The sequence below is a fragment of the Pygocentrus nattereri genome, chromosome 22 (genome assembly GCF_015220715.1).
Source record: "Pygocentrus nattereri isolate fPygNat1 chromosome 22, fPygNat1.pri, whole genome shotgun sequence".
Lineage (NCBI taxonomy): Eukaryota > Metazoa > Chordata > Actinopteri > Characiformes > Serrasalmidae > Pygocentrus > Pygocentrus nattereri.
This window is the reverse complement of record NC_051232.1, coordinates 25,456,710-25,468,577: the sequence shown is the minus strand read 5'-3', so window position 1 is coordinate 25,468,577 and position 11,868 is coordinate 25,456,710. Positions and strand designations below refer to the sequence as shown.

At 38.9% G+C, this 11,868-nt stretch overlaps 1 protein-coding gene across 2 annotated transcripts; it reads right to left on the bottom strand.

Moving 5' to 3' along the window:
• Positions 1-55: 55 nt before the first annotated feature.
• Positions 56-8,329, bottom strand: aptx (aprataxin). Of its 2 annotated transcripts, none has more exons than XM_037532998.1 (8): positions 7,920-8,329; positions 6,220-6,266; positions 6,017-6,078; positions 4,410-4,716; positions 3,483-3,542; positions 2,515-2,741; positions 2,076-2,179; positions 56-1,257 (listed from the first exon to the last, which is right to left on the bottom strand). In XM_037532998.1, the coding sequence occupies exons 1-8, from the start codon at positions 8,047-8,049 to the stop codon at positions 1,103-1,105; spliced, it is 1,092 nt and encodes a 363-aa protein (XP_037388895.1). In that variant the 5' UTR covers positions 8,050-8,329; the 3' UTR covers positions 56-1,102. The 2 variants fall into 2 exon arrangements, with proteins under 2 accessions (XP_037388895.1, XP_017553051.2); XM_017697562.2 differs by having other exon boundaries at positions 4,410-4,664; positions 6,025-6,078.
• Positions 8,330-11,868: the final 3,539 nt, after the last annotated feature.

The following is an 11,868-nucleotide window of genomic DNA, read 5'->3' as shown; positions in this document are numbered from 1 at the left end:
TTGTGTCAAGTACTTACTGTCAATGCCTACATCAGTGGCATTTTTAACTAAGATCCAAAGCACCACAGTTGTAGTAATTAATGTACTCTCAATGTTAATGTGGGTTAGGACTTAAGTATTTGTAATATAGGAACAAAAAAGCCTACATAAGCTGGTAATACACTTGATGCACCAGACACATTTTGTCAGAAACTGGGGCTTCTGTTACTGGATGTAATACATGCTCATTTTCATTTTAAAAGCATACAAATGGACAAGAAAATGAATAAAAAGTTGTGTACATCAACGTTTTTAAAAACAATAAAAAATGTCTGCATTTTTGGTATGATACTCAGTTTTCAGCAAATACAGCATTAAGTGCAAGATGTTCCTTTTTCAGCATCATGGAAAATCACAATTGCACATAAGCCTTGACAATGGATCCGCCCCCCCCCCCATCACTTTTCAATATTTAGTATGTTCTCCCTTTGTCTTTGCCCTTTGTTATGAAACCATCAGTGTTTTGTTTGCTTTACAAGATTTTCCTTTTCTCAGTAAATTAAAAAGAGTGGTGCTCGTTTTTATCCCCTCTCAAAGATGCGGTTTTTGTGGTCTACAAGGTCTGGTTTATGGAATCCCCTTTTCCCTGTATCTTTAAAAGAAATTAATTCCAGTTTTGAAAACTTCCCCCCTCATGTTCCTGACTTTCTCCTTCATAATGCAAATGGATTATTTTATATCTCCTCAGAAAGGTCTCCTGAACTTAATGGCTGTTTTGACTAAGTGGAGGAAACCTGACTTGTTCCATATTGTGCTGAAAACAGTACTTGCTGTATGTTAATTAAAGTGTTAGGGACAAAGAAAAAAATGTGAATGAAAACATTTTAATGCAGTAAGGGTCCAATTATTTACAAACTTATTATTTAAAAACTTCGTAAAGCAGAATACTGAGCAACAATGCTAACCAAACACTAGGAACACTTAAATGCCTTACTAGAATATTACAGGTACAGAACCATTTAACTATAAAGCAATTTCACATTACTTTACAACACTCCATTATTTATGTATAGCTACATACAGTGCAGCTCTCTTCTTTTCAAAAGAACTTCTTGGCAAAGTTTCAGGAAAGCAAATGAGTTTTGAGATGGTCCTTCAGCTTCGGTATTGTAGCTTGCTCTTTGCGGCAAACATGGCAACACAACGGCAGCTTCAACAGCTCACCCATGCCTTCCTTCACGCTCACTTTTCCATCTCGCTCCAACTTAGCAATGATTTCTACAAAGGAAATTAATATTAGAATCAAAATGGCATCTTTCTTCACATAGACTTTACAAGCTTGCCTACAAAGTATTGAGGAAACCAACTCATGCTTCCAGCCTAAATGACAGTTTGGCAAAAAATCTAATATACTCCATTTTCCCTTGACCTAAAATGTAGTTATTTAGCCAAGACATGTTTGCTGTCTGAAATTGGCCTCTTCTGCTTTTCACTGGAGCTACGAGACTATTAAAGTAGTAATGGAAGATTTCATCCACTGTGTAAACAACACGCCCGTGTTCAATCAAACTATGCCAAATAAAAACAGCCTAAGCACCCATTACTTCTCAGCCTCATAATTTCAGACCCCAAGCATATCTAGCATTATATTTTACGGTAAGGGGTAAATTGTGTCAATTTAATTTTTTGACACAGTAACTCATGGGGTCATGGCTATTTTGGAAGATGTATTACCAGTTTGTTGCAGTGGGAACACAAACCTGGAATTAGGTTATTTTATTATATATTTTATAAAATATAACCATACCCTAAATTTGTTTCTTCACTGGTGATCAGAGCTCTTTAGGAAATCGTTCTGTATGTTTTTGTTGAGTGTTTGATTTCAAAGTGTGGATCCAAAATCAGGAATGTTTAAGAATTAATGAAATGATTTCAATGCCTGTCATTAAACACAGAGTGAAGAAAAAATAACTTTACATTTTAAGCAACATTTTAGTTCCAATTCATTCAATCAGCCTTCTTGAAGTACTTACACTTCCGGTTCAGTCTGAAACAAAGTGACGGTTCTATTAACACACTGTACAGAGCTCACTCACCCTGAGAGTCGATGAAGTAGTCAGTGGTGAATGAATTCCAGTGTTTTTTGTTCTTCAGACAAGGAGAGTCAAAGTCTTGGCTGATCACATGCAGGTGAATATGACTGCAAATGCAAAGGTAAGAACAGTGAACCGTCCCGACTTGTTAAACCTTATTAAAGCAGATCACGCTGATACACGAATAGATTAACTGATCTAAGCCAAGCTTTTAGCTGCAACTGAATTCTAAACTGACTGTGTCGATTTATTAATAATGAACTCTGCTTTGTATCTTGCCTAAAACATCCCTAAACTGTGGTAACTCATGACTTATTGCTTCAATGCGCGTTTTTTTGGGAAAACGATAATAAGCGTTCCTTTTCTTCCCCATTAATCACTCACTACTAGAACAAAAGTCATTAAAATACCCTAAATGTAATAATGAAGGATCCTTACTGACCTCATACTGGGTATGGCATGATAGCCTTGGCGGAAGCGCAGTTTCTGTGCATCGGGGCAGTGCTTTATCATCCTGTCCCCCACTTTCTGCATGTGTTTTAGTAGCTCACAGTGGTCCGCCCTCAGAGCTTTCAGACTAGAGATCGACTCCCATGGCAGCACCAGCCAATGATACCGTGCCTTTGGGTATTTATCCTTAATCACCACCACCTTCTCATCTTTATACACCTGGAGACAAAAATAGATGCATGTAGTAACTTCAAATTGTGCACTTCAAATGTACTGAAACAATAATTTAATAACTTACCTAATAATGTAATGCAGTTTCTTGACCTATAATGTACAATGTCATGACTGACAATATTTATAGCTATAATATATATAATATGTATTAGCTTGTTAGTGGGCAGCAGGGCACAACCCAACATTTTGTTTGTGCCAAAAGTGGCAGAAGCTGCAATTTTCCTCATGAGTAGCTGAAGTGTTAGTTTATATGTGGTCATATGGACTGCTCTCTTTAATTACTGCAAGGGGTGAAGAGGTCTTCAGGGTGAATCTTGAGAAATATTTGTCAGAGTGCTATGAAAACCTGCAGGTAAATTTGCTGTAAGAATATGAGAAGGTCACCAAAAGCACATTCTACTTGAAACTATTTTACTACATAAAATAACGCATTACATTTTCCCCTGCATTAGTTTGTACCCACACTGCCTTATATTACTGGTATTTGAGAAGGAATAGCTCTATGGCCCCAAAAGACATTTTATGTTTTCTGTCAGATTCCAGCTCCCATGTGTGGTACTCAAGTGTCCTGTAAGCGTGGCTGCAGAAACTATTTAGTTGTCTTAGTTGTGATGGGGAAACATTCAATTTGTGTTATTAAATGATTTCCATCGCTGTCTTCAACGATTCAGGTTGAATGGTCAATCTAAGCTTGCTGAGCACAGTTAAACATGTCTTGCACCGTACCTGCATCTTTGGGTCCTGCATTGAGACTTTTAGACCTTGACTCCAATGCCCTGCAGGTTCCTGTGGAAAAGAACGTTCAGAGACATGGTGTGAAACTACACAGATACAGCAACAGTGACAGTAAACAGTCGACAACCAGTGCGAAACATCCTGAAGACACTTCAACTGTTCACTCTCATGACAGAAGTGTAAATCTCTGACCTCCTAACTATTCGATCCAAATATGATTCGCCAGAAAGTGACTACATCCGTCAATGATGCGAAGCAATCTTCATTTTTCACAATACAGTCAGCTGGGCCAAAGATTTTTATCATTCAATCCTGCTGATCCACCTTCATCTTCTTCAGGCCTTGGTTAAGCCTGAAGCTACCGCAACATTAATGCTACAGCTGACCAATTCCTGCAAAATGTGATTAGAAGCAGTGAGTTATGTTCGACCAAATAAGTTCCATTTTGTTATTAATGGTGGATATTTGTGAAAATATAAAAAAATTCAAATAAAAATTTTTTTTTTAATTCAGCAGGTCATGTGGTTTGTCAAAATGACCAAGGCAAATACAACTAATACTCACAGCGTCTACAAATCTGAGTCGGTGCGCTGGCTATTCCGGCAGCCAGTCATTTAGGTAATCAGAGATATGATATTAAGATGCCTCAGCTAATGTTAATATCCTAGCCCTTTTCTGCTCATATATTTCAGCTTAAAAACAACAAGTCTGTGAAGAGGCAGTAAACAGAGGCCAATTGAAGAATGATGCTGAATGCTTCATTCAATTTATACGAGTAGAGTGTAAAAATGTACTTGAACAACAGAAACATAGAAACAACACAGAAAATGAATGCTGTGGTTCAAGTTTAAGTAATTTGGTACAGTTAAAAACGAAAAAATTAGCTTTAAACTTGCAAAATGCTCAAAAGAAACTCACCGCCTTTTGTGGTGTTGCTTTTTCTGTCACAGATGCACCGTATGATGCTTCTTCTGTGTGGGATGGTGTTGATATTTTAGAGGCTGGACCCTCTTTCGCTTTTTCATCTCCATGAGAATCTTTCTGGTAGGGTCTTTTCACTGGCTTGTTTCCGTCTCCAGTAGAACCAAATGTGGATGCATCTTCAATAAACCGTACTGTGTATGGATAAAGCTGGTTGACCATGCAGAGCTTCTGTCCTGGCTTTAGAGGCACCTGGTTGTAGAGGTGAGGGAAATGCCGTTGGTAGGCTGTTACGGCCAGCAACCTGTACAACAGTATCAGTTACTGAATAGCATAGTGGATATTTCTGTGTATATCATTGCTACAATGGCCCATATTCATCAAAGTTGCATAGAAACAAGCACAAATTTGAGTGCCCAGAATGACGCCTGACCCACTCCACACCTGATTCATTAAAATGTCGTATGATGCTGAAATGAGAGGAGATATGAACACAACTGATAAACACAACTGACAAATACGGACAACTGACGAATCCATACAACTGATCGACAAGCACAACTGACAAATAGGCAGAGCTGGTCAATAAGAACAACTGAGGAATCAACACAACTGATGAACTGTCAAACTGAGGAAACTGTACTGACAAATGACGAATCGGCACAACTGATGAATCGATGTGTGGGGTGTGCGAATACAGTCCGAGCTGCCAGTATCCGAATACTGAAACTATTATTCGTTTATTTCCTATATTTCATTACACGAAAACAGAGAGAATATACAGGCTAACAATTCAGTGAAATTCAGGACACAACTGACTAATCAGCACAACTAACAAAATCGAAACTACTGACAAACAGACTCATTACTCATTAACTAGTACAAGTAGCAAAATCAATATTATTCACAAATAAATACAACTGATAAATCAGCACAGCTAACAAACCGACACTAATGAAGAACAGACACAACTGACAAAATCAAACCTACTGCACAACTGAAAAGTCCGCACTATTGTACCACTAGCACCTTGATTGTTTGCAAATGGCACGTCCCAATTTGCCTCCATATACATGTCACTTACATAAAGCACACATGTAAAAAATAGGGAAGCACCGAGTAGACTAATTAAAAAAATCTGCCCAGTCATGAAACACTATATTATGAGCAAGCGCATTCTTTACGGACTGCTAAATCTGTCATGATGGCAAGCCGGACGGTCAGGCTGATTTCTATTTATACCTACTTCACAATTTAAAGACTAACATCCAGTACATTTCAATTCACATTTCCAATTACATTTTATATATGATACTATATTCCAACCTACCATTTCGCAGCTATTATTTTTTTATCATCACCATCAACATTTTGTGATTTTATTACAATTATTTTTAATGTTGACAATGATTTTGATGATGTATGAGCAAGTCAAGCATTTTTCATGTTGTTAAAATATTACAATTGGATTAGACCACACACAACTCTGAAGAATAAAGGACACTGTGTTAGGACATACAAGTGGACATAAAATATGTGTCATGTTTGAAGGTATCTAACTGCACAGGCCAGTGGCACAAATAAATCCCAGCCACTGGACTTACCAATTTACCTGATTGCCTTTACCCACAATGACATTTTCCACATTGGTAGGGTTGGTACCTAACTGTAAAACAATACAACCACAACATTAGTAAGAGTTCCTACGTTTCATTATTATATTACAGCTTAATACGTATAAAAATATGTTAATGGAAGCTGTTTTCATAGGCTTTATATGCAAAAATGGCTAAGCACAAATACTAACCTGCTTCACAATGATAAATCCTCGATTGCAATCTGCTCTCAGTTCAACTGTGAGGGTGCAGAAAGGTAATATGATCATGACTTGCTAGGACACCCACAGACCAAACTGGCATTAAACAAGATGACTGAGCTCATCAACCACTAGTCATAGTGAAAACTAAAGCAACTAGTGTTACAGGGCCTACTATCCCTGACATTACATATGTATAATACAAATTCTTTGGAAGGTAAGAGTATTACGATAAGTACACCAAAAGTACAGCCCATATCCTATAACTTTCTTTTGGTCCGCTCGGGATATTTATGTGATTGTGTTTACTACAATTTACTAAAACGTGCACCACTAAATATTGAACAATATTTACAGGTTTTGCCTGTATGCTGCCATCCAGCTGACAGCTTTTCCAGGAAAGTGCTTGCTTATTTAAGCAAGAAAATGGCAAACACATTCTGCACATATTACAACAACATGGCCCTATAGCAAAAGAGTCCAGGTGCCTCCAATTGAAAATATTTGATGAACTATGAAATGGAAATAAATAAATAAATAAGTAAATAAATAAATAAATAAAAGGAGCTGTTGAGCAGCTGAAATCCTAGATGAAGTAAGAATGGAAAACATTTCACTTTCAAAACTACAGCAATGTCTCCTCAGTTCCCAAACGCTTAGACTGTTGTTGGAAGAAAAGGTAAACATGGCCCTGTCCCAACTTTTATGAAACATCTGATATGTTGTTTTTGTACTATTTTCAGTTAAATATAGAAATTATGTGATGTTTAATTTTTTTTTATACTTATTAGTTCCACAATGGGGAAATTTCACCTCCGCATTTAACCCATCCGTGCAGTGAAACACCACATACATGCCAGGGAGCAAACACACACTACGGGGCAGTGAGCACACTTGCCCAGAGTGGTGGGCAGCCCTATCCACTGCGCCCGAGGAGCAATTGGGGGTTAGGCGTCTTGCTCAAGGGCACCTCAGTCACGTACTGTCAGCGCTGGGGATGGAACCAGCAACCTTCCGGTCACAGGGCCAGTTCCCTAACCTCCAGCACACGACTGCACCCTTTTTTTTTTTGCATATCATTACAGTCTATCTTTATTCACATTTTGCACAGCGTCCCTACTTTCAATTTATCTATTTATTCACATATTTTCTCTTTTGACAGCTACTTTTACTCAATTTAAATGATTAAAGATCATTTTAAGCTACTTTATCCCTCACAGCATGTAGGTTCTGACTGGTGGAGAATTCTATACCCAACAATTTCATGCTTAAATGGTTCTTTGCATGGTGCAAATCACTGTTCAGATTGATGGTGAATGTGTTGTATATGGTTCTATGTACATCCTTTTTGAAAAAGGTTCTCTACAGCGCCAAAAAGGGTTCTGTTATGATGATGGACAGTTGGTAACAACAGAAATACCCTTTTAGGTGCCACAGAGAACCATTTTCAAAAGGGTTATATAAAGAACCTTACATAACACATTCTCCACAACTGTGAAGAACTACATTTCACCATGCAAGAACCATTTAAGCACACAAACGGTTCTACACAGGACTCCTGGTTCTAAAAAGAATAATTTCCTTTACTAAAGAACCCTCGAAGAACAATCTTTTGTAATGGAGCCTAATGGACTTGGTTTGTAGTTTATAGCACCTGTAAACAACCTGTAATTTCTGAAGAGACATGTTACCTTGATTTCTGGAGCACTTCTGGTCCTTAATCTTAGTTTCTGGCCCTCGACCCAAAATCAGAGCTTGCTGGTGAGGAAGCTGAATGGGTTTGTGTCTGTCATCTTCACTAACAAGCCAGCACGTTGGCATTTCCCCAGGAATAACAAACGCTGATGCAGCTCAAGCGCAGTGGCTGGTTCACGGCTGGTCAGTGCTTTAGGTTACTTCGCGTAACACAACACAGACAGACTGCAGCTCTCAGAATAGACTGTTTTCTTTCTAGCAAAACCTAGCACGGCTCCTAACAGTAATGGGTTTTTAAAAAGCGTTTATCCGACAGAGCTTCGGTCTTAAATGAGTAATAGCGTGAACAAAACAGAGCTGCCAACTGCTACTTCATGAACAGCGAGCGACCAAAGCAACGTGCCACCGTGCGGCACACATTTCAAAATAAAAGTACTTGTACTTATACCTGTTTCTTTTTTTCTTTTTTTATACAATTTCTCGCAACGTGCTTTAAAAGAATCAATCAAACAAATAAACAAGCAAATAAATGAATATAAACGAGTCAAAAATCAGACGAGGCACACTACGAAAAAAAGCTTTGACAAACTTAAGAAACGTAACTTTTTAATTTAAAAAATAAGTTGAGCTCCATTCACTCCCATTCACTCGCGAGCGCCCTCTGCTGTTTAGCAGTCCTGTATTTGTTATAACGGGGAGAATTGGAAGTAGCCATGGCTCCTCATAAACCGGCTCGGCGTCTCCTCTCAACAAGTCCTCTGATGTATCTCCAGAGCCGGTTTATGAGAAGCCTTGTGTATGGTTATATTTGTGTTGTAGTCGTGGTGACCCCTGGTTCATATCACCACCACTGTTAAGTAATCGGACTCTGTAAGAACAAACCACTTCACATCAGGCCTCTCAGGCCAAGTACTCTGTATACATCACGACCACTGAGTTATGTAGACACTTTGAAAAATCAGTGGAATTAAGATAAGCAGGAAAAAAGCTGATCATCTGTTTTCAACTCAGCTACACATTACTAGCCTACCCAGCTAGCAACATCACCTGGTTCAGTTCTCACTTTACTGTCAGTTGAGGCTAGAACCGTCGTGTCCAGTCCCGGTCTGATGTCGTCTTATCTAGTACTCACATGCATGTACACTATATTGCCAAAATTGTATTCACTTGTCTGCCTTCACACGCATATGAACTTGAGTGACATCCCGTTCTTAATCCATAGGGTCTAATATGATGTCGGCCCACCCTTTGCAGCTATAACAGCTTCAACTCTTCTGGGAAGGCTTTCCACAATGTTGAGGAGTGTGTTTATGGGAATTTTTGACCATTCTTCCAGAAGCACATTTGTGAGGTCAGACACTGATGTTGGACGAGAAGGCCTGGCTCGCAGTCTCGGCTGTAATTCATCCCAATGGTGTTCTATCGGGTTGAGGTCAGGACTCTGTGCAGGCCAGTCAAGTTCCTTCACACCAAACTCACTTATCCAAGTCTTTATGGACCATGCTTTGTGCACTGGTCATGTTGGAACTGTTCCCACAAAGTTGGGAGCATGAAATTGTCCAGAATCTCTTGGTGCTGAAGCATTAAGAGTTTCTTTCACTGGAACTAAGGGCCCGAGCCCAACTCCTGAAACACAACCCCACGCCATAATCCCCCCTCCAACAAATTTTACACTTATACTTTATACTTAAAGAGTCCAGTGGCGGCGCTTTACACCACTGCATTCAATGCTTTGCATAACGCTATGGTAGGTTTTGGATGCAGCTGCTTGGCCATGGAAACCTATTCCATGAAGCTCTCTACACAGTTCTTGAGCTAATTGGAAGGCCATATGAAGTTTGGAAGTCTGTAGGTCTGTTGGCTCTGCAGAAAGTTAGTGAGCTCTATGCACTATGTGCCTCAGCATCCGCTGACCCCGCTGTCATTTCACGTAGCCTACCACTTTGTGGCTGAGTTGCTGTCATTCCCAATCACTTCCACTTTGTAATAATACCACTGACAGTTGTGGAATATTTAGTAGTGAGGAAATTTCACGACTGGATTTGTTGCACAGGTGGCGTCCGATCACGGCACCACGCTGGAATTCACTGAGCTCCTGAGAGCGACCCATTCTTTCACTAATGTTTGTAGAAGCAGTCTGCAGGCCTAGGGGCTTGGATTTATACACCTGTGAGTGAATACTTTTGGCAATATAGTGTATTTTGGGAATCAATATTAAGACATTTTTGGATAGAGTTACGCAAAGTCCTGAAAAGTATATTTAGATTAGAATTTCGATGAAGACGACACAGTTTATAAAATTATGGTTAAAATGGGTCAACTATATGAAGTCTGTAAAACCAAAGTTTTGTAGAGATACAATGTGAGTGAGTGAGTAGCCCCCACCCTTTTTCCTGGCAGTTAATTATTTATTTGTTTCATTTTATTCAAGTTTATTTTAATTAATTGATTTTTGTATCCCTTTTATTTATTTTTTACCCCCAGGCATCTTTAATGTATATAGTTATTTGTTTACTTTTATAGAATGTCAAAAAGAGGGGGGGTGGGGATTTTTAAAGAATAAAAAAGACAGAGAGGTCACAAGATGTAAGAAAGGATATTTAATTGGAAACTAACACGTGCATGGAATTGTATGTTGTCATTGTATGCTTTTGATTCTCTCTGAACGGAGAAAATACTATAAAAAATCTAGACTGGTGTTTGAGATATTTTGCATACTGTGCTAATTAATAACAGCTGAGCAGTTACACTCTCATCAAAATGCTGTACTGACAGTCAGCGTGAAATGTTGAGTTGTGCTAATAACAGCTCTCATTAAAACTACCCAGATAGCAATGAGTTTTTGGCCCTAATGTGGCCCACATCTGCACATTCAATTATGATGTATGCCATTGTCTCAGGGTAAGTCTGGCAGCCTCAACTCAGCCACAGGTTCACTGTACATGGGCCAAGTAAATTTAGTCAATGCTTACATTGGGCACACCTGGACCAAATCAAGGCCAAAAAACTTAACTTCACCTTCACCTTAAATGGGCCAGGTGTTTGCTAGATAAGGGCCATACCACTTACTTACCCTACACCGGCCATGTTACGGCCCGTATGTCAAGCACCCTGTCCGTCATTTTTAGTTTATTCATGGTTGAGTCAGTGTTGTGAATCAAGGTTGAATCATTTTAATTTTGTTTTGTTTTCAAAAGTGACTTATTGGACATAGCTGAACAATCAGTAGTCTGGTGCAGTTTTAGGAACATTATGTGCATTATCAGGTATTAAGCCAGTATGCACCACACTGCTTTATTTAAGTCAATTTTTAAAGCTCACCTGTTTTCACCTGTATGCATGCATGGATTTCAAAGACAACACTAGAAATCGTTGGGAAACAACTGCTTTAATTTTCTTACAAAAATATATGGAACTTGCACAAACAAAATGGGTGGAATAGCAAGTATATAAGTAACAATTACTGTACACCAATAAACAGGTGTTAAAGAAAACCACAAACTAAAAGTAGAGTGTGTAGTACAGCATTGTGCTTGATCATATGTATACACTCATTGACCACTTTCCTTACAGCTACGTTGTATTAAAATGCATTGTCCATTTTATCAGCTCCACGTACCATATAGTTTCACCCTGTAGTTCTACAATTACAGATTGTAGTCCATCTGTTTCTCCGTCTAATTTGTTAGCTCCCTTTGACCTTGTTCTTCAACGGTCAGGACCCCCACAGGAGCACCACAGAGCAGGTATTATTTGGGTGGTGGATCATTCTCTGTACTGCAGTGATACTGGTAATATAGGTGTCACACCCTAGTGTTGTCTGGGTCTTTAAACACTTAAGTGAATCAGCTGGACTGAGAATAAACATCCAGCCTACAGCATCCTGTGGGCAATGTCCTGTGGACACTGATGAAGGACTAGGGTAACTAACAAACTGGGCAGCAA